At 45.6% G+C, this 22,896-nt stretch overlaps 1 protein-coding gene across 5 annotated transcripts in view; it reads left to right on the plus strand.

Moving 5' to 3' along the window:
* Window positions 1–22,896, plus strand: part of HLF (HLF transcription factor, PAR bZIP family member) — a 54,623-nt gene that overhangs the window by 25,609 nt on the left and 6,118 nt on the right. For all 5 annotated transcript variants that reach the window (XM_035720298.2, XM_025439801.3, XM_025439805.3 and 2 more), the window contains exon 3: window positions 19,662–19,882. In XM_035720298.2, the coding sequence (XP_035576191.2) occupies window positions 19,662–19,882 (221 nt within the window). The remainder of the gene's footprint in view (window positions 1–19,661; window positions 19,883–22,896) is intronic.

Genomic DNA, 22,896 nt, shown 5'->3' on the forward strand with positions numbered 1-22,896 from the left:
GCAGCCAGCACTTGGTAAATATTGGTTCCCTTCCCCTTCCTGTGTGTGAGGCGAGTTGTATGAGTGAAGCATCAGCAGTTCGGAATGCAAAAATAGATCTCCATGTGAGGATGTGGCCTCTTTTCCCCGAGTGCAGACCAGATGTCAGGCTGCCTGGTGAGGACTCCAGGAATGTGGTGGCTTCCTTCTTTGGGGCTTCGTTGCTTCTCCCCATATGGAGAAGCCTCCCTTTCAATGCATTTCTTGGATCAGAAAAAAAAACAAGAATGAAAAAGAAGATGGTATAAAAGTCTTGGGAATGAACTTTCTGTATTCTCCCTCTTAGAAAGGATTTGTGATGTGTTATTTAGATCTTAATTGCAAGTCTGATACCCAGTCGTCATATCATTATCCCTGTTACTTAATAACATAATAAAGATTAATGGAGAACCACAAGCAAATGAACATTTGTTTTGGAGTGCAATTACCCATTTTCTTACCAGATATTTACTGAGGGCCAACTGTTTACCAGGCGCTGAACTAGGTATTGGGGTTTCAGACGTAAGAAAGATACACCGTCCCTTGAACTTGAGAAGCTCTTGAGGCAAGAGTGGTCAGCTCCGAATGGGGTGTAGAGGGAATATCAGAGATGATCCTTGATTGTGTCTTGAAGAATGGGCAAAATTATGTCAATAGGAAGGATATATATATATATATTTTTTTAATTTTATTTATTCACGAGAGACACACACACACAGAGAGAGAGAGAGAGAGAGAGGCAGAGACACAGGCAGAGGGAGAAGCAGGCTCCATGCAGGGAGCCCGATGCGGGACCCGATCCTGGGTCTCCAGGATCACGCCCTGGGCCGAAGGTAGGCGCTAAACTGCTGAGCCACCCGGGGATCCCAGGAAGGATATATTTAAGTGACTCATTGAGTTTTTCTTGACTGATATTAAGAATTAGTGTCTATTAAATATGCACAGTAAAAAAGCTCACAGCAAACAATTCAGATCATAGTGTCATGTGATAACACTGACCTGGAATGAAAATAGGGGAAATAAAAGCATAAAACGAATGCATATGGTGGTTGATCCACAAAGGGGCTAGCTCCTTCCTACCCAGAAAAGGGAAACTTTGCTGTATGGTGAGGGACCTGGTGCTCTGCACTTCCAGGGCAGCCGAGCCACGTGTCTTGAGCGTGGTATGTTTAAAGAAGATGTTGGGAGGTTAGAGGCGGCATAATTGATGTGATTTGACAGTTGCTGTGGCAACACACCCACTTCCAGAAAATCAGTGTTAGTGGGAGGGCAGAAAAACTCGTGGCACTTGCCCTGGGCTGCCCTGTGCCCCATACTTTCTGGGCCAAAGGTGTGGATGGATTTAGGACAAATGCCCCACATGGCTGACTACCGCCTGGCTTGCCTTTGTGGCATTGATTCTGGAATGAGATAAGGAGGTGAGTAAACCAGAGCAAAGACAACAGGGAAACAGTGCGGAGGAGGAGGGGGTGGTCTGAGCAAGCATTGCCAATTCCTTTCAGGAAAACATCTCCCCAGTGTTGTATTTGAGTATATTGAACAGCCCATGGATTTCTGTGAAAAAATACATGTGACATAAATATGTGTAAACCTCTGTTTATGGAAGCAGCAGCAAAGAATGCTTTGGGCATAAATAAAATCGTCCTTAGAGTAGTAAAAAGACTTGGGTTCATGAAAAATTGCTTTTGACAAGTTTTGATGGAAGCGCTGGATGCTTGCCTCTGGGGCGCCATCTTCTGGCAGGTGGGGAGCATGACATGGTGTGAATGCTGTGTGGGTGGTGGGTTTCCTTATTAACAAGCTGGAGTGTGATGGCCTTCCAGCCTTCCAGCCTTCCAGCCACAGGGGCTATTTCCCCTAGGTCATCGGTTCTCAGCCTTGGCCCCAGTTGCCAGTGGAGCTCTTTGAAACCATTTATTTTAAAATGTTGAATTGCAAAAGTAATATAGGGTCGTCGTAAAATTAAGTCAGAACTGTACACGTGTACAGCTTGAGTTCTTATATCTCATTCCCAGATTTAAGTGTCAACAGTTTCTTGGACACTCTTCCATTTTCTTTGTTATTATAAGCACGTGTGTGGGGGGGATTATGGAAATATATGTATATATACACACTATACATAGAACAGTGTCCATACTAGGGTGCCTGGGTGGCTCAATTGGTTAAGCGTCCCACTCTTGATTTTGGCTCAGGTCGTGATCTCAGGGTCAGGAGATGGAGCCCTGCTTTGGGCTCTGAGATGGGCATGGAGCCTGCTTAAGATTCTCTACCTCTCCCTCTCCCTCTGCCCCTTCACCTCCTCCCAGCACCAGCTCACACATGTGTGCACACGCTTGCTTCTCTCTCTAAAAAAAAAAAAAAAAAAAAAAAGAGAGATTAGAGTTGTACACTATACAAAATGTTGTGCAATTTCCCCTTTTTATTTAATACCTTTTGGATACATTTCCACAATAACATATATAGCTATTCTACTAACTGCATGGAATCCCATTGTCAGGCTATGCTGTAATTTATTTAGCAAGTACCTTTAGCTTGTTTTCATCCTTGGTTGCCTTTTTTTTTTCTTGTACATGCGTGTGGCATATCCAACATTTAAATTCCTAGATGTGGAATGCTTGATCAAAATGTATAGGACCCAAAGGAATTGTTCTAGTTCATACTCCCACCAAAAGTGTGTGAAAAGACTATTCCCTCTTTCATTAAAACAAAACAAACGGAACACAACAAAGCTACGGAGCCCAGGTCCCCTTTTCAGAGCTTCTGACTGAAGTGGGAAGGGTGCTGAGCACCTGCATTTTTTTAAAAGCTCCACAGGTGAATCTGGTCCTTAGCCAGGGTTGGGAACTGTGACCTTACACAGAGGGAATAAAATTAAGGGACCGTGCTTCTCAGTGATGATGCCTTGGTCATGCCCTTTCAGATCCATACAGCAAGACTTCCCTTCATGTGGTCAGTCGGTTGGAGAAATGGAACCATCCATCTTCTCTGAAGATCTTGTTGAAGTGGATGGAGGTCTTTCTTTAGACAGATAGAAACATTAAATGAGTCTGTATTAAAATAGTGTAGGATTCAAACTACAAGAGCCAGAGAGTGAACACCTAGGTACAGTTTGAGACTTTTCTCACTATTCTTTAATTATTTAGCCATAACTCATTTCCTCTTTTTATAGACCTTTAAGAAAGAATCATTTTGTTCTTGTGGTATGGCCTCCAATTCCATCAGAAATAGTAGGTAGAGTTTGTGGGTATTAAAAGTCAATACCTCCTCCTTCTCTGATATCAGTAGGAAAAGTCCCCAGGCTGGCACACGGGCTTGCCAGCTCTGGGAATTAAATTGTCTTTTTTCTCTTGCTTAGTTAGCCTCAATAGGGTGGGGGGAGGGGTGGAGGAGGGAGAGAGAATGAGAATAGGCATTTCTTCTCCAGGAGACTGGTTTTAAGAATTATCCATCTTAAAGAATTATTCCAGTTATTGACCTTCTTTCATACCCTGTTTCAGAAAAAAACAATTCACCAACCATTGGGTTTCTTTTTTTTATCCTTCCCCTTGAGGCCATGCCTTCCCGTCTTCTTCTGTAAGTCTGTCCACTGAGCTGCTGCCAAAGACGGTGCCCCTGGCTGTGTGGCTTTAGGAAGCCGCATGACACCTTCACCCTTCACACCCCCGACCCACCCGAGGAGCATTTGTCTTCATCGAACAGCATGTATGTCTTTTCCTTTTTAAGGAAACTGTCTCCTGCCCCTCCCACCTGTCATTTTCATGGCATATCTTTATAGTTGGTGTCCTTGTCAACCAGCTCACCCCAGTGATTAGGTCAGAACTGCCTTCTGCGAAGGGAGTTTCGTGTTAAGAAATCTGAGCTTTTTGGCATGGGGGGTTATCACCACGTCAGAATGGCAGAGGATTTTAGAGGTACTGGGATATTCTTGGTCCATTTCAGACTATGGTGGGGCTTCCCTTGCCATGCATGTTCCTAGTGGGCACTGGCTTGAGGAACTAAAGGAGAAAGTGTTTGATAATGACATGGCTTTTTTTAAATTTATTTATTTATGAGAGAGAGAGAGAGAGAGAGAGAGCGCGCGGGGCAGAGAGAGAAGCAGGCTCCATGCAGGGATCTCGACGCGGGACTCGATCCCGGGTCTCCAGGATCACACCCTGGGCTGAAAGCGGCGCTAAACCACTGAGCCACCCGGGCTGCCCATAATGACTTAGTATCTAGTTTCTGTTTACCCGAGAGGCACACAGATCTCACCTCATGAGAAATGTAAAGGTAGATTTTTGTCCCATTCTGATTTCTCCCCAGATCACATCAGGCAGGAGCCAGATGGGTTTAGCTTGGCTACAGACCCTTTGTGCAAGGTGGAAATTTTTCAGTTTTTCTGAAACAGCACATTTCTAAATAACTGGTCTAGGATATTATTGTAGTGTAGGAACTGTAGGATGATAGGCTGATTTACTGCAGGCTTATAAATATGGGGACAATTTATTGTGTCTCCCTCCCCCACCAACATGGGGTAAGAACTAGATTTAATAAACCCCTCCACATCTATTACTCACGTGAATCAGCAGCTGTTTGGCTGTTTCCCCCCTATGTGGGACTTGAATTTACTTAAGAAAACCTGAGTGTATGTCTTTTCCCAAGCCTTGGCTTGCATTTGAATGTAAAAATCAGTAGATGGCTGTAACTATATATTTTACTCCATAACTTTCCCTTTCCCTCTCCCTAAACGACTGAGCCTGAGCTGTCACTTCTTTATAATGTAATCCTTTCTGTGACGCCTCATCACAAAGGTGTATGCCATCAGGCGATGACAAGACTTGTGCAGTGAATACTTATATGAAGCTGAAATCCCCTTCCCCCTCCCCGCCCCCGGGGCAGCAATCACAAGGGCTGGTACTATTAGGGGATTGCTCACCTCACCCCAAATGAGACACTGAAGGCACAACATCCATTTTGTTTAGGTAACAGCTGACTCCATGGAATTAAATTGACATTTTTCCCCCCAATAATCCACACCCCTGGCTTAGCATAAACCCCTCTAGGCAGTTCCTATTGCCTAGCAACTCTTATTTAGCAACCTTTCAGAATTATCATTAACTAAGAAGGAAAGAGAATGTCCCTGTTCCATGTGATATACACAGCCTGTGGTACAGACATCTCTGATTGTGGTCTGGAGAGGGGATCTCCCCAGGCATTTTCATCCCCCAGCCTCCCTGCCTCCACTGCCCATGCCCTCCAAAGATATACTTGCCAGATCAAAAATAAAAAATAAATAAAAAGTCGTGGGAACTTTAGGCAGTAGGAGTGGTGGACAGACAGCAAAGGGAAATATCTCTGTTAGGCTGGGTTGCTCAGCGTATAAATGCCCTTGCAAGCACCCCTCACAAAATACCCCCCAAGAGTTTGGAATAATAGACACCTAACATCCCAAAACACGTGTCAGAACCCTTGGATCCTTGTGGCACGTGTAGGGGCCAGGGAGTGTTGCTTGGAGGAGATTGTTGGACACCAGCCGTTGGCACCACTTTTGCTGAGGGATATGTGTGTGTACAGGTAGAGATGTAGAAAGAACGTTTGGGCCTTGGAGCTAGCCCTAATTTGAATGTAGGCTCTTCCAACTATTTGACCTTGAGCAAATTATTTGATCTGTCTTGTTGTATTGTTTCTCATTTGTTTAATGGAGGTAATAATGTAGCTCCTTGATTAGGAGGCACAGTGACTGCCCATGCGGGATTAACAACATAATTAGCAGAACCATCTTTTTGGTCAGTCCCATTTCACCAGCTTGTCCAAGAACTAGTTTACCTCCTCTGTCTCTGGCCTCTCCAAAGTATCCTCCACGGAGTGCTTTTCTCCCTGTCCCTAAATGTCCCTAAAGCATCAGGGGTTCCCTGGGATCTTTTCTCTGGTTTTCTTCATTCCCTGTGTCCTCTCCTGGGGGGATTTCAAGGTTAAGTCTGTATGTGTCGTTAGGGTTGCTCTCCTGAAGCGTAGACTCATGTACAAAGCTGAGCTCCATGTGCTCCAGCTTCTTCATCTGGAATGCACCAGCACCCCAGACTCAATGGGCCCACAGCCAGACACTGTCTTTATCTTGCTCTTTCCTCTTTTCCCCATATTGAGTTGGCTCATAGTGAACCCTCCTCATCAGTAACTCTTGAACCTACCCAGTCCTCTACCATTTTGGTGTGGGACCTTCATCTCTAGACTCCCCTCTGATCTCTCTTCCACTTGGGTGTCACAGCAATATTTCATCAATTGCTCCCATTCCCTTGAGGATAAGATCTGACCACCTGCAGCCATTCTTTGGTCTCCACTCTTACTACTCCTCTCTGCTCTCTGAGCTCCAGTCATACCAACCATTCAATTCCATGACTGGCCCATGAATTTTCTCGCATCTTCATGCCTTCACATATTCTATTCCCTTTGCCGTGACCACCTCCTGTCCCTTGACTCGTCTGGTCAATTTCAGGAGTCCACCAAGATGCCCGCTCTATCAGAGAAAGCTATTCCTGATGTCCCTGCAGGTATCTGGATTAATGATCAGCCTTTGAACTCCAACCTTTGTATCCCTGGGCAAGGCTCTCTCAGAGCACTTAGCACTTGTATTCTAATCATCTGCTTGCTCACTGTTTCCACCTCCAGTCTGTATGTTCCGAGGGGTTGGGTTTTATTTATAAATTCCCAGAGCCTAGTCTATAGTAGGTGCTCAATGAATGTTTGTTACACAAATGAATGTTTTCTGGTTTTTTAAAAATTTATTTATTTAAGATAGAGAGTGTGGGTGCATGGCAGGGGGAGGGCAGAGGGAGAGTCTCAAGCAGACTCTGTGCTGAGCCCAGAGCCCAACACGGGGCTTGATGCAGGGCTCAATCCCAGGACCCTGAGATCATGACCTGAGCTGAAATCAAAAGTCAGATGCTGAACCACCCAGGCACTCCCACAAATGAATGTTTTAATCAGCCAGTCTTTTTGAGGGCATTGGCCTTCCCCTGAAAAGATTTCTAATCTGAGAAAGTTGGATTGCTTAGAAGTTGTAGAGTAACTTAATCTGGTAAAAACTCTAGGCTGGCATGTGTGTAGTACAATATGATAGAGACATTAAATGTGAGGGATGTTAAAATTTGCCACCAACACTGGGGCAGTTAGCAGGAGGCGAGCTTGAATTAAATCCCAGTGGGTGGCAGGACAGGTAGAGGTAGAGCGGATATAAAGCAAGAATGTCCAGGAAGCAAGGCAGAGCAGCTTGGCTTGAGCAGAGACTACAAGGTGAGGGCAGCATGACTGTTGGCAGTGAAAATGGGGGGCAGTGGGGAGCCATTGGCTACCTTTGATCCTGGAGATGTTCTAGGAAGAGTAACCTGGTAGCTCTGTTGGCCGACAGGATTGCAGGTGGCAGAGAGGCCAGGGAGGAAGGTACTATGATGGTCTGGGTCCTTCATAGAATGGCCTGCACCAGCCCCCAAATGGGAATCTAAACCACAAAGGAAAACCTCCCGTGAGCTTCTAGGGATAATTTATTTCCAGAGCTGGAATGAGCCTTTGCTGTCATTCCAGCCTGGCATCCTGTTATTTAATGGGTGGCCAAAGGGAAGCCCAGGGAACCTCTCCAAGGTTTCCATCACCGATGGAGTCTTCAGATTCGGATTCATGGCTCACTCTTTGCTCCAGCATGAGAGGTGTGTGGTTAATATTTGAAGTCTAACAGAATGGAGAAGTGGACAGTTGGCAGGCTCAAGAGGCTGATGGTCTCTGGAAGCTTAGAGGATGGGTTTGGTCTAAACACCCTGGCCTGGAGGTGACGGTGAGCCTGGGGGCAATGTGCAGTGACGCCCAGATTGGGGCCAGGACTCTGTGAACTTTGGTAGGAGAGAGCGCTGGCCGGGGGCCAAGGCAAGGAGGCTCTGGAAAAGCATGTTTACTTTTGGGTGCTCAGCTTGGAGTCCTGCACAGGAAAGAATTTTTGTGAATCTCCTTGAGAAGCTGCAGAACCACAGACACACCTGAATCCTATTCATGTTCATCCGGAAACTAGGGCTTTAAAGCAATCCTGTTTTTCTTCCTATGTTTGTTTGGTTTGGTTTGGGGGTTGGGGGAGGAGGAAGGGTGTTGTTCAGGGAGAGTATGGGCTGTTTGTTTGCCACAGGTTCCTGGGTTCGCAGGGAGCGTCAGCCAGCCTCGCCCCTTATCTGGTCTCCTGTTTCACTCCCTCCCCTAAATCCAAACAAAAACTTTAACATAGCCCAAAGGAGAATAGACAGTTTAATTACTCGCCATGGCAGCACTTTGAAAACTGCCGGTTTCAAATGACTAGGCCTGCACATTTTCACCAACTCAGACAATTAAAGAGACTCTGGGGACCTGGGTGGTGCTGATTCTAGTGGTGCACGTTGTCATTAAAAATGGAAAGAGCCTCTGAAAATAGACTCCAGGTTGGGAGAGCTTGTTTCTCTGCTTGATCAAAGTTAGCCCCATCCTACGGGGACCCAGGGAAATTGCTTCGTGGCTCACTTTCTCCATTGGAAAAGATGCCCGTTGGTCCTGCCTACCTGCCTCCTACCAACCCAGGGTTGTCAGGAGGGTGGAATGAAGCTGGAGAGATGCAACATGCTGTTGAACCAGGTCCAGATGCAGTGGCAGGTGCAAGCAGGAGCCTCTTCCGTCAACTGCTCCTCTGTGGAAGGTGGCCGGTCTGGATGGCATCCCTACCACGCACCCCATGGCAGGGGTCTGACACTGGACATTCAGGATCTGCTCTGTCCTCTCCACATGTCTCTTGTTACTTCTTTTCTGGTATGTGGAGTCTGGTGTGTGAAATGGTCATTCTTTGTCACTCCCATCATCACCCTGGCAGCTCTGGGAGGCATTGGGCCTCCTCTCCTTCAGAAGGGAGAGCTGGAGCACAAAACAATTTGAAGACTTTGAGCTAGCCAGCAGATGGCTGGGACTTAACCTTCTAGTTCCTGGGTCTTCATCCCACTGTGCACTCCCTGCACTTGCAGAGGGAGCCGATCTCTTCCCACCGTAGCTCCACAGCTTTGGGGTGGAGTGGGGGCAGGGGCAGGGGCATGAGTGTGTTCCCTGCTCAAAACCCCCAGGGGCAGGGCTGCCCCATCTGAGATACGCCTCACTTAGGCCTCAGTTTCTGGCACTGAGTTCGTTTCTGGCCAGTCTGACTTCTCTGCACTCTGAGGTGCTGTGCCAGTGATGGGGAGAGGCCCTTGGCCCACCGGGGAGGAGACAGAGGGTGCTGGGTCTCAGGGGCCATGGCGAGAAGGCCGGTGGGCCCACCTGGGCCCTGACCACTGGGCTGGAACTTCTGTTCTGCCTGCGTGTGACTGACTTGCAACAGGCTGTGGTTATGAGCTCCTCTGGCTTCACCTTCAGTTCAAGGAGGCAGGTTTCTTGCTGACACCGTTGGCAAGAAGCGTGGTGATAAACAGCCTCGGAATGAGAGGCCTCGTTAATCCGGTCCCAGCTCCTGCCAAGTTAGGAGCTGCCGAGTCAAGTCAGGGCCATTTCGGGTCCTGAGGCACAGTCCTAGGGCAAAGTGCTTGTCCTGGCCATGGGGTCACAGAGAGGGACACCGTGGCTTGGGCTGCAGCTGTGGGACAACCGGTGCCAGGCAGCATGAGGGAGGGACACGTGGATTCCACGCCTGCTGCGGGGCTCCCGTCCGCCTCCACGGCCCACCCTGTCCAGCCCCGCTTGGCAGATGAGGGAACAAGACTGCTCGGCGGCAGCCGCGGCCCAGGAAGCGAGCGACCTTTGCAACCAACTTCATGGCCACACAACAATACGTTAGACACCCTCTCTGCCAGGAACCCTCACCCTTCTCTTCGTGAGCCATGGTCTTTGGCTATCCCGCAACTTGTTCAAGATGCCAGAGAGGAGACATAGTGTTGCCGGGAGCCCCGACCCCGTGGCCAGCAGTGGTGTTGTCAGAGACGTGCCCTTAGCACAGGCTGGCCATTCAGGGGGACTGAGGTAGTGGAGGGGCGGAGGGAAGAGAAGAAGGAACAGAGGGCAAGGAAATGAGTGGCTGGCTGCCCATAGCTTCCCGGGGGCTCTTGTCCATGGAGGCTATTTCCACCTCTTTGGGGGTCCATCTGCTGCTGGCCCATGTTGGGCTACAGAGAAGGGAATCTGCGGGGTCCTCCCCATGCTCTCCTGCTCCTTTGAGAGGAAAGCGGAGTAGAAAGAGCATGGGCTGTGGATCAAGTGGACTTGAGTCTGAATTCCACCTCACCTTGCCCCTGCAGATTTCTAGCTGCATGACTTTGTGCAGTTGGTTTCACCTCTCTGACAAATGTTTCCTCATCCATAAAATGTGGGACACTATCTACCCCTTTGGGCTGGGCTGATGGTTCAATGGAATGTTCTACATTAGGCTCCTAGTCCAGGTCCCACTACAGGACTCTCACTCCTGAAGCACAAAGTCTCTCACTTTCCACTGATGCAGGGTTAGGCCCTTTGGCCTCCATTTCTAGGGCATTTGCACAATTAAAAACTTGGGTTTCAGGGGCACTGAGTGGCCCAGTAGGTTGAGCGTCTGGTGCTTGATTTCACCTCAGGTCATGATTTCAGGGTCCTGAGGCACAGTCCTAGGGCAAAGTGCTTGTCCTGGCCATGGGGTCACAGAGAGGGACACCGTGGCTTGGGCTGCAGCTGCGGGATCGAGCCCCACATCTGGCTCTGCTCTGCACTCAGTGTGGAGTCTGCTTGAGATTCTCCCTCCCTCTGCTCTCCCCCCCTCTCTAAAATAAACAAATCTTTAAAAAACAACAACAAAAACTTGTGTTTCAGTGTCAGAAAAATGGGGAGGTGAGTCCCTGTTTCATCTGCTAATTGGGCAACCTTTGGCAAATTATTTAGCATTTCTGAACTTGTCTTAAATCGTTTCCATTTTTCCCCACATCTGGAACAAGAAGATACTAATCATTCCACATTCACACAGCCCCTGTGAGCATTAGATGAGGCGGCCTGTCAGTGGGGCCTGGTGGGGAATAAGCGCCGCCCCCCAGTCAGCCATCGGTACGATGGAGAATGATTGCCCAGTGGCTGGGCACGCCTGCCTACCAGCCCCCGGGGTGGCACCGCATGCTCCCTGATGGTCACACGTAAGGGACTGAGCTGGCCTCTCAGCATCAAGCTTACCTCAGACTTCTGTTGATGGTCTGTTACTGTGTGGAGGGAGTTGTGGGAGAAGAGCTGCTTAGATGAAAGCCATCTTTGCATTATGCCTTTTGGGGCACCTGTTCAATGGTTGTGGATGGCACTTACTGGGAACCTTGTCTGAGTCTGACACAGTGTGTGTGTGTGTGTGTGTGTGTGTGTGTGTGTGAGAGAGAGAGAGAGAGAAGAGAAAGAGAGAGAGAGTCGGTCTTGCCTCATGTCCATGTGTCGGCTGTGTAAGGTGGCTCAGGACATCTGAACAGTGTCAGGGTCACGTCCACTTCCCAGCAGCTGGGATCCAGAAGACATTTCCCATTTTAGTCTTCAGCTAACCCTTTTCTTTCCCGTCATCTTTCTTCCCCTCTCCCTTCTCTTCCTTTCTATGCCCTTCTGTTCTTCCACATTCCCTCCCCCCTCCCTCCCTCCTTCACTGTTTTCATTCATCCTTGTATTTCTGCTTTAGTTTTTTGATTCCTTCTTCCTTCTCTTCCTGTTCTTCCTCTGCCTCATTCTCCTGCTTCTCTTTGGTCTGTTCTTTCTCCTCCTCTTCTTCCTCCTTTTCCTTTCTAGGGACTCGAATGGTCTTCTCTTGAACAACATTTAACACCGGCTCCTGAAAGTATTATGTACAGAGTGAAGCAGAGTCCCTTCTCTAAAAAAATGATATTTTAGTTTCTGACCTTAAAAGTGAAAGATGCTCATTATAGACAATTTGCAAAATATAATAAAAAGAGAAAATAGTCCCTGTTCCCTAAAACAGTCCTTGTTGGGATCTGGGAGTATTTATTTCTGGTTACTCAATAGTTTGTACCAAATGCCGCCTCCATGCAGGCTCCATATAGAATAGGGATAAGAAGCAGCAAACAAGACAAGGTTCCTTGTCCTGGTGGTAGAGCTTCCATCTAGGTGGAGGGAAGCAGTCAACAAACGTCAAGCAAATACAAAAGACAGTTTTGGGGGGGAGATAAATATTGTTGTTGTTTTTTTAAGATTTTATTTATTTATTCATGAGAGACACAGAGAGAGAGAGAGAGAGAGGCAGAGACATGGGCAGAGGGAGAAGCAGGCTCCATGAAGGGAGCCTGATGTGGGACTTGAACCTGGGACCCTGGGATCACGACCTGAGCCAAAGGCAGACACTCAACCACTGAGCCACCAGGTGCCCTGGAGATAAATATTGTAAAGGTTACTAGATGGGTGGTTGGAAAGGTGGGTGCAGGGGGGGTTAAGTCACAGGATCAAGGAGACACCACAAGCTGGTGTCTAAATGATTCAGGAGGACTGGGCAGGCAGAGAGCAGGGGAAGAATGGTTTACACGGAAAGAAGGCTGAGTACAGAGGCGGGGTCCTGCTTGGGGTATATGAGGAGCAGAAAGAAGGCCAGCATGGCTAAGCATATTGAGTGAGGAGGAGTCTTGAATGTTATCATATGTGGCAATGGAAAGCCTTTGGAGGGTTTTGGTATGGGGGAGTGCCCTGCATAGGTCTGCATTTTTAGAATACCTTCTGGTAGCTGCGTGGAGAGTGCATTGTGGAGACACAAATGGAAGGAGGAAGAGCGGTTGGGGGGATGTGACAGTAGTTTGGGGGGAGACTGGGCTGGCTTGGACAAGGGGGCATAGTCTTTAAATTTTTTTAAGTATCTGTGATTATAGGATCTACATTGTGTAATTATGTATATATCATTTATTATTTTCCAGGCACTATGCATTGTGTTAAGCACTTTATTTATATATACATTATCTCATTCATTTTTCACACAGCCTTCTGAGGCTGGCATAGTAATTCCTTTGCAGATGAAGAAACCAAAACTCAGGGAAATAACAGAAAGTGGGGGGTGGGGGTAGGGGAAGGACCAATAATCCTTGTTCTTTAAAACAGACCTTATTAGGAAATTGGGGGTGGGGTATTTCTTTTTGGTCCTTTATTCACCAACACCCAGGTTTGTACCATATTGGTGGCAGAACCAGAATTCTAACCCAAGTCTGACTCCCTTCACTTTAACTGCCATCCTGTATGTTGTAAATCCTGCTAGACTCTTGAAGTTACTGTATAAGCATCTCCCGGTAGGCAGTAGTTCAGCTTTGTAGATCACTCATGTGTTCTTATGATTATACCTACCAAATAGTCACACGCATAAATGAAGGTTCATTGTTTACTTACCTGGAAATGCTGTGGGTCGGTCACATGGCTCTGCTGACCACGACTGTACTCACCACGAGGGAGCTGACCTAGACTGGCCTGTTTCATGTGCCCATGTGCCCTTCACTCCCCAGTAGGCTAGATCGAGCTTATGTCTGGGGGGACAGAGTGCTGGAGAGAAGAAGCAGGAGTGTGCAAAGTCTCTTTAGGTCCAGCCACAGGACTGACACTGTCACAGCTGTCACACTCTGTTGACCAGTGCAAGTCACAATGCCAGCCCAGATTCAAGGAGTTAGAGAGATAGGCTCTGCCTGGAACTGCAAAGCCACATGGAACAGAACATGGGTAGAGGGAAGGGTGAGGCTTTTGACCATTAGGAGGTAGCTGCTTACGCAGACCTGCTTGATGAACATGCGAAAGCTGTTCCTGCTGCCGGAACAGAGACTGGCTAATTGGCCTCAGAGTCCACAAAGCCTATATCCTTAGGATGTACTTGTGAGATTTTTATTTAATCTCTACACATATCGTGAGCACTCTTTAGAAACTTGCTAGTGTTACACAGTCTTCTAAGTTAATTGGCCCCCTGTAACATAAGGCATTCTCAGAAGCAGGGGTGTTTTGTAGCAAAATAGGCTGTGACCTCGATGGCAGTTTTCTTCTGAAAGCAGTGGGTGCAAAGAGGGTAAATGGTGCTATTTCAAATCAAATTATGACCATCCAGGGTTCAGAAGGTGATTGCAAGCAACGGACCACAAACTGGTTATGGAGAGAGAAAGAGCTTGGACCAAGATCTGGGAACAACCTTTGAATCACAAGGAAGTTCACCCTCAGTGCTAATAGAGAACACTTTGGTCAAAACCAGATTACTTTCTCTTCTCTCAGCCTTCCTTCATAGAGAATAATACTCATCAGTGATAAACACTAGAGTATCATCTGTCCTGACATTACAGCTGCAGATCTAAGGTTTTGTTTTCTTTAACTGCCTGAATGAGAAGCAAAACAGAAAGGTTGGAGGTGTGGCAATAAGTCTTGAGGATGAAATAGCAAATACAACTATGACTTATTATTGCTTTGACGCAGCCATAAATTAAACCATTGACTTGAAAAGAGATAAGGACACAGGACACATATTGCTGCTGTTCCCATTCACTGATGACTTCTAGCCAATCAGCTAACCGAACTCAAGGTGCTCACTTCTTGTTAAAGCATATAAGAATAAGAAATAGCCAATCTTATGTTCTAGTGTTTGGAAGTTCAGTTATGCCTGACCTGTGACAAAAGTGGAGGCCAATTCTGGGTTTGAAGGTCATTTCTAATCTTCTTCCAGATTTAAGTTCTTTTGTTCCACCCTTTCCTCCAGAAATCCTCCCTGGCCCTTTTGGAAGTGACTTTCATCAAGATGTTTTTTAAAAAGAAGAAAACAATGTGCCAGCAAACTGCAGAGTCTGCATCATGGGGTTGATCTGGTCTACCCTGGATCTTTCAAAGAAAGCCTTGGAGAAACCCCAGGCTCAAAGTTAACAAATACAGGAGAAACCACACCATCATCTCAACAGATTCTAAAAAAGGCACTTGAGGAAATTTAATGCACCGTTTCTGATTAAAAAAAAAAATCTCTCAGTACCATATGTGGGAACTGCCTTACTTTGTCAGGCAGTTAGGATGCTAGAACAAACCTTCATACTTGAACACTTCATATTAAAAACTTTTTCCCTTAAAAGCTCGGACAAGCAGCAGTCTCTACCCATCTTACTCCTCCTTGTAGCAGAGTCTAGCTAATGCAATGAAGTTTTATAAAAACTAGGAATTACAAACACTGAAAGGAAACACAACTGTCCCTAGAGGCAGGTGATAAGATTGTGTTAGTTTTCTCATAGAAAACTAAGTTGGCAATGCTAGAGCAATTAGGACTAATAAGAGAGTAAAGTGGCTGGATTTAAAGCCAGCCTTTTAAAACCAGTAGCTCCTCTATGCCAGCATTAACCAATTTGGAGGTATAACAGGAAATTCACACTAGGAACAACTACAAAACGTTTAAGAGATATACCTAGCAATAAAGTGAATAGTTAAAATGAAGAAAACTTTAAGCCTTAACTGCTAGATGTAAGAAAAAGACCAAAAAATAAAAATAAGAATGGATAGATATGCTGTGGGTATACTCAAAATTTTAAAGACCTCACTTGTCCCTAAATTGACTTATAGCTTTCATGCAATCTTCATTCAAAAATCTCAGTAATGATTTTATTTTTTTTTATTTTTTATTTTTTTTAATTTTTATTTTTATTTTTTTTTCAGTAATGATTTTAAATATAACTTAGTAGATATATTCTGGATTTCATCGTGAAGACTGTAAGAATAATACCAAAGAAATTTTTCTAAAAAGAACAGTAAAGGGTATAGAATTTGCCTTGTCAAATATCAAGCCTTACTGATACCATTATATAAAGATATTTGGAAAACATTAAGTAAAACCCCTTGTTTATATTATACACAAAATTAAATTCAGGATCCCTGGGTGGCTCAGCACTTTAGCGCCTGCCTTTGGCCGGGCGTGATCCTGGAGTCCCAGGATCGAGTCCCACGTCAGGCTCCCTGGATGGAGCCTGCTTCTCCCTCTGCCTGTGTCTCTGCCTCTCTCTCTCTCTGTGTCTCTCATGAATGAATAAATAAAATCTTTAAAAAAATGTTTTAAAAAATAATAAATAAAATTAAATTTTAGGTGACTCACAATTCTAAAAATCCATTATAGTTGTTCAGAGAAAAGTATAGAGTAATATACATATATAAATACATATATGAAAAAATACATATATGTATATATAGATACATACATGTATGTGCATATATAATTTTTGCATGGAAGATACAGAAGTTAGAAGCCAAAAAGGAGACTTCAAGATATTACTACATTACAATGTGAGGTCTTGCCAATACTGAAAAACTCTATAAGTAAAGTCAGTAAACAAACAATAGTCTGGAAGAAAATATTTTCTGTAGATAAACCAGATGAAAGAATTCTACCCAGCCTGTAGAGTTCTTACAAACGAGTAAGCAATAAAATCCATTTAAAAGGGGACAAAAGGCAGGAAGAGGTAGTACATAGCAATAGAAATAAATACTCGATAAATACTTGAGATGTTCAGTCTCAGTAGTAATAAGGGAAATGCAAATTAAAACAGTGGTGATATTTGTGTCTATCAGACTGCCAACATTTAAAAAATTAATATTGTGGAAATGCACTCAAATGCTGGTACAAGTGTAAGTAGATATGACAGTTTAGCAGAACAGTTATAAAATGCACGTACCTTTTGGACGAGCAGCCCCACTTCTAGGAATCCCTTCTACAAAAATACCTAAAAACTTCTCTGTTGGGAATAAGCAGGTAAATACTCATCCTCCCCCACCCTTTTTGAAAATATTTTATTTATTTATTTATTTATTTATTTATTTATTTATTTATTTATTTATTGAAATATTTTATTTATTTTAACTGAGAGAGAATGCAAGAGCAGGGAGGAGGGGCAGAGGGAGAGAGAGAGAAGCAGACTCCCTACTAAGCAGGGAACCCATTGCAGGGCTCGATTCCAGAACTCTGAGGTCATGACCTGAGCTGAAGGCAGATGCTTAACCAGCTGGGCCACCCAGGTGCCCCTTACCCTTTAAAAGAACAAAGTAGTTCTTTCTGCACTGACATGGTATATGGTATATTGAAAAAGTGATTTAAGATATGTGGGTAGTATAATCCTATTTGGGTTAAATTATTTATGTGTGAAAACTAAGGTTCACACCAAGCAGTTAAGGGCAGTCACCTCTGGGAAGAGGAGCAAGATGGACAGGGGACAGGGGACAGGAACACATCTTGACACATTTCTGCATTTGTTGAAATTCTGCAATGAACATATTCAGTAATTTTAAAAATTTATATAATGATACACTCTTAGGCTGAAAATTTTTCCATTAAAATTTTGAAAACCCACAAAGGTAGGACAAAATTAAAGACCCTCCTTTCCATTACCCAATGGCAGTGTTGACCTTTTGGAATAAAGGAGGGAAAAATGAGTCCAACAGAATTAACCCAGTAAAACATTGAGATGAACAAGATGGCATGAGGGTATCTGTGGGGAGAAAGAGGACCTGGTTGTGTTCCTCAGGTTCACTTGGGTGCGTTGCCATTTGCCGTCTGACACTGGGGAAGCCACTGACCTCATCTATGGTCCAGTTAGGTTTTCTGCATTCTGCAGGTAGGCCCGACCTACTGCTTTTGAAGAAAGAATACGAAGAAAGTTTCTGCCTGAATGTGAGGGGTTTTTGTTAGAATGTCCACGAATGAATGTCAGAGCCCAGCATCTCAGAGGGCCACTGGTAAATGAGGAATACTCTTTGTAGAAGCTGACCTCTGAAGTAGGTACCACGGTGAGGAGTGGAGTGGGCATAAAGTAGATAAATCATGAAAGACCATGTTGTCCAGTAGAGGAGGGGTGCGTGTGTGTGTGTGTGTGTGTGTGTGTATGTGTATGTATGTCAAGTTTAATATTTATAAAACAAAAAGGAGAACATTGCAATATAGCATAATTATAGAATTCTGAAGTACTTAGGAGGAACTTGAAATAACTTGAAGCAATTAAGTTTGGGAAATATTAATTACGAGATGCTTCCAGAGGGTAGGAGAGGGTGCATATGCCTGAGCATGTGCCGGTGTTATGGGGGAGGTGGTGGTGGAATGGCGCCGGTGGTGATAGGGCATTGGGTAGCTTTGTTACTAAGTTCAAAGAGAATTTCTAAAGGGAAAATAAAATCCCTGTTTGACTCAGATATGGCTCATTTTCTGAGGCAATGTCAAGAGGCACAAGATCAAATCTAGCTTGACACCATCCAATACCGAACCCAGCAGTCTCTAGAAGCTATAGCTGAGCTGCGGCTTGGCTAATGAGAAATCTCTGTCCTCTGCCAATGCCTCGGGGGCCCATCTCTTCCTCTTTGGCAAGCAGGACACAAAGAGAGCTCAAAGCAGAGTGAGGACCTGAAAGGTCACCCAGAACATTCATTTGCAGGCTCCCCACCAGGCCTTTCCAGAAAACAGATGAGCGTGGTTTTACAGTTCAGCTAGAATGTGAGCCAGTGGCTTCGTGCTTCAAACTGGGGTAGGTTTTAATGAAACCTGAAGGATATTTCACACATCGTCCAACCATTAGCAATGAGGAATTGGGGGAGCGGTGTGCCAAACACAGCCAGGCTGTATCCTCTCATTTATTTTCTGGGTGTGAAAGGAGCAATTGTAGAATTCAGATGAAATTAGAAGTTGAGATTCAGAGCTGCCTATGTAAACATTGCAGTCTGTCATTAAGTTCGCTTTCACCAGTAGGACACATTCTGTTGTTCTTGGGACGTCTGTGCGGTTCCCTGGTTGGGCCTGCAGAACCCCCCCGTAGAAGTGGGGGCCTCTCCAATGTGTCCTTTCTAATTTGTGAAATGCTCCTTGAAACTACCCTCTTCCCACTGGGCCCACTGTGAGCACTGATGTACGCCTGGGCGGGTCATCACAGCAGCTGGAGGCTGAGCTCCTGTCTCCAGCCCTGCCTCGTCCAGTCCATCCCTCACACGGCCTGAGTCCTCTTTCCAGCCTCGAGCTCTGCTTGTCACTGGGAGCTCGGGATCCTTTTCAAGTAGCCCCACTGCCCACCCGCCTGACTACAGCTCTTGCATTTACACCTCTCTCTGCTCTGTCTTGTGCTCTGTGTCCGTGCTATCCAAAAGATAACCCTCCGGCTTGTTTTTGTCCCTGGATTACCTTTTTTGCTAATTACTGTTTACCTCAAGCTGTACCTACACCAAGTGTCACCTCTAGAAAGTGTCCCTAACCTCCTTTGTGTTAGGTACTGTCCCCCACACTCTGGAAGCACACTTCTGTCCCAGAACCTTCACTAGTATTCTAACTGACTTGTTATGGGTCTGATTCCCTGACTTGCCTGGAAGACACCTTAAATTTAGGTAAAAATCAGTGGCTGGCCCGCAGCTGGTGCTCCATGAATGTGTTATAGGGAGGAATGAGTGCGTGTATTTTTTTAAAATTTGTTTTAAAAATTAAAAAAAATTTTTTTTTAAAGTTTGCACACATGTGTGTGGGTCTTTATTTTGCCTGATGTGATGCGAGTAAAGTCATACTCAACCTGCTGGGTCCTCAGTAATGTGGTGAGGATGAATACAATGAACAATGTTAGTCATGTATTAAGCTGAAGCCTCTTGCCATTTATCCTGGAGTATCATCTGGTAGCTGTCTAATGGGGCTCCGGTAGTATTTCTGAATTAAAGCTCCTGTCTTGCTCCAGGTCAGCTGTTGCCAGCAAACCGCAATACACCGAGTCCCATCGATCCTGACACCATCCAGGTCCCGGTGGGTTACGAGCCAGACCCAGCAGATCTGGCCCTCTCCAGCATCCCTGGCCAGGAAATGTTTGACCCTCGCAAACGCAAGTTCTCTGAGGAAGAACTGAAGCCACAGCCCATGATTAAGAAAGCGCGCAAAGTCTTCATCCCCGATGATCTGAAGGTAAATTGGAACTGGTCATCAGGCTTTGGGCAAATGGAAGGTGGGCTCAAGAGGCAGATTAAAAGGGTGACCTCCAGAAAAAAAAAAAAAAAAAAAAAAAAAAAAAAAAGGGTGACCTCCAGGAAGATCACGTAAGCAAGTGAACAAAGGACTTGTGATTTCTGATCCTATTTCTTGGCATGTGACTCTAGGCAAGTTGCTTTCTCCCTGGGTGCCTTCTGAAATATGCCTTTCATGTCTTGATATAGCACAGAAATAAGGAGAAGCCGTAAAATGTTGGAGCGATTTACAACCCATGAAGGAAACAAACCTGCTACTATCTGCAGGAAGCCTGTGAAAGCCCAATAAAATCAAACCAAAATCTTTCAGGGTTGGAAAGAGAAAGGAAATTATTTGGAAGAACATCTGGACCACAAAGTCCTCCAAGGGTTACTTCCCTTAGGAGATTTATTGATAAGTAATTGCTGCCTTTTCCAGTATAGGCCTCAGAGAGTAACAACTGGAGACCAGGCCTCTCTCCACCCATGGATGACTTGGGTGGGATTTTCTTAAGGAAACCTGTGGGTCCCCTGGTGTAATTTATATGTACTGTGTACTCTGTCTCTTAAACAATGGTCATTTGAGTATCTCAAGAAAAGGTTACTTTCAGGTGGTTGTTTCTTTTCTGCTATGTTGAGAGGACACGTTATCTATAAAGGAAAATAGATTTATCTGACAAAGTCTGATACAACTTAAAACAAAATTAATCTGACACATTTAATAATAATTAGGAAGAGAATTCTCTCCAAAATTATGCCATGTCCACTTATCCCAAAATAGAACCATTTTTGATTAGCTATGGCTTAGAATTTTTTGTGTTTATGCTTCCTTCCAATCATATGGACAATAGGGATATGATTGTATACAATCGAGGCATTGAAACCAGGCATAATTAGCCTCTTTCTAGCTTCTAACCTGCCCATTTCTCAAAATTAATTGTGATGTGAATGGGAAGTCACTTATAGACTGGGAACATGGGAGTTTGGGCATATCTTCTTGGAACCAATTTGGACCAGGTACCTGTTTTTGCCATCTAGAAAGAGCACTGGAGGAAAAGGAAATCAGATTGAAATCACTGCTGTCATCTACATACCCAATATTATTTTGAGTGGGGAGGACTCATCAAATGTCAGGACTGAATGGGACCTCAGAGGCTCCTTACACCAAAATTACCATTTTGCAGTTGAGGAAATGGAACAAGGAGTAGGGTGAAATAGGGTGAACACTGCTAGTTAGTGGAAGGCCTTGTCCCTGAGTCTTCTAGTGTCCAGAAATGTCACTGCGGGATGTTGGCTGGGACACAGGCCACAAGAGGGGGCCCTTGGGTGACAGACTAGTAGCTGTCACCCTAATAATCCAAAGAGTGAAGTTCATAGTAAACGCACCACGAAAACTAAGCCAGTTAGTTAGGGAACTGATGGTCAGAGTAAGGGTAAGAAAGAACCACTGGGACTAGGTCCTGGGCAGTAGGGTATCTTCTTTCAGCTGAATGCTTTTCCTCACCTGAGCCGTCTGGTCCTGTGTGTATCTTAGAGCTCATCTCTTCAGCTAAACCATGGCAGCATGGATCTCTTTTTGAACAGAGAGGAGTTTAGAAGGATGATCCTGAGCAGTAGCTCTAATTTGCAGCCAGACCTTCCCGGGGTCTCCACATTTACAAGTTCAAAGCAAAAGAGCAGACTTACTGAATAACCCAGGTAACCCTGGCAACAAAGAGGCCATGGAAAACAGTCTATGCTGGAATATGCACGGTACTGCTGTCATGGCCAGGCCTGACCTTCTCCCATAGCAGGTGGGTAGCGGACAGGAACATTCTCCTGCCAAGTGTCCTTGGATTCCTTTGGTTGTGGGTAAAGGCTCAGGCCACAGACCATGATCTCATATGGAAACAAGAAGCAGAGCTGTAACGTGTTTCTCCTTTTGGCAGAGAGGAGTCTTCCCCTCAGGTGCCTACACCTCCCTGGAACCATTCGTTTGGATTAGCATGCGTCTCCTGGGAGGAATGAGCAGTGTGGGTCCTGGGATTCCTAGCTGAGAATCAGTTTAATCACCCTGATGTCTTAACACTTTTTACTGCTCATTCACTCACTTGACAGATATTTTTCAAATGCTTGTGTATTCCAAGCCCTGGGGATATCCAGAAGTGAGCCAGAACTAACATTGTTCCTACTCTCAAGGAACTTCTAGTCTGGCAAGAAAAAGGGATCGTTGACTTGTCATGAGGGGTTTGGCAAGGGGAGGCAATGTCAAACATGAGACCTTCAGGAAGATGATGGGGCAGGACTGGGGGGCCCCTGCTGGGTGGGGTAACCTGGTAGCCAGATGGCACCTGCTCCTGGGAACAACGGAGAAGAGGACAGTGCCAAATTTGTCGGCCCCACTCAATGTCCTGCTTCCCCCTCCTCCAACCATTCCGTGGTAACAAAGGGAAGCAAGCTGGTTTTCTGGTCCAGGGCAGCCCCCTCTTCCATCATTGATTGTGGCCTTCTGCGTCCTCTGCTCCACTCCTCCTCCTAGCTCCCCTCCCACCCGAGATGGTCTCCATTTTACACCTTTCCAGCTCACCTGCTTGTGTGGACAGGTGAGGCTGTGAAATGAAAACAGAAGCAAAAAGAACTCTAAGAGACAGAAAAGTTGGTTGTTACCCTGAGAAAAGCTGCTGACTCCCTGGTCCTTAACACCCAGTCACACACCTCTAAGTCCGTGGCCTACAGCAGTACACCCCTTCCCTTCCCTCCACCCCGCCCCCAGCTTCTGCCATTTCCCAGGGTCTTGTTCTCATGCACCCCTTTACCTCCCAGGCTCCTTCCTGTTCCCCTGGGTCAGGTTCAGATACATTCTAAGTCAGCTCCTCCTCCTTTGAATGATCTTGGAAACCACACAACCAAGGAACGCTGACTGTGGTAGATTTACCGAGACTATGAGGGGTTAAGATTGGGGCTCACATTGAAGTAACCCAACAGCTGCCGTCCAAA

This window comes from Canis lupus, chromosome 9 (assembly GCF_003254725.2).
Source record: "Canis lupus dingo isolate Sandy chromosome 9, ASM325472v2, whole genome shotgun sequence".
In the NCBI taxonomy this organism is placed as follows: domain Eukaryota; kingdom Metazoa; phylum Chordata; class Mammalia; order Carnivora; family Canidae; genus Canis; species Canis lupus.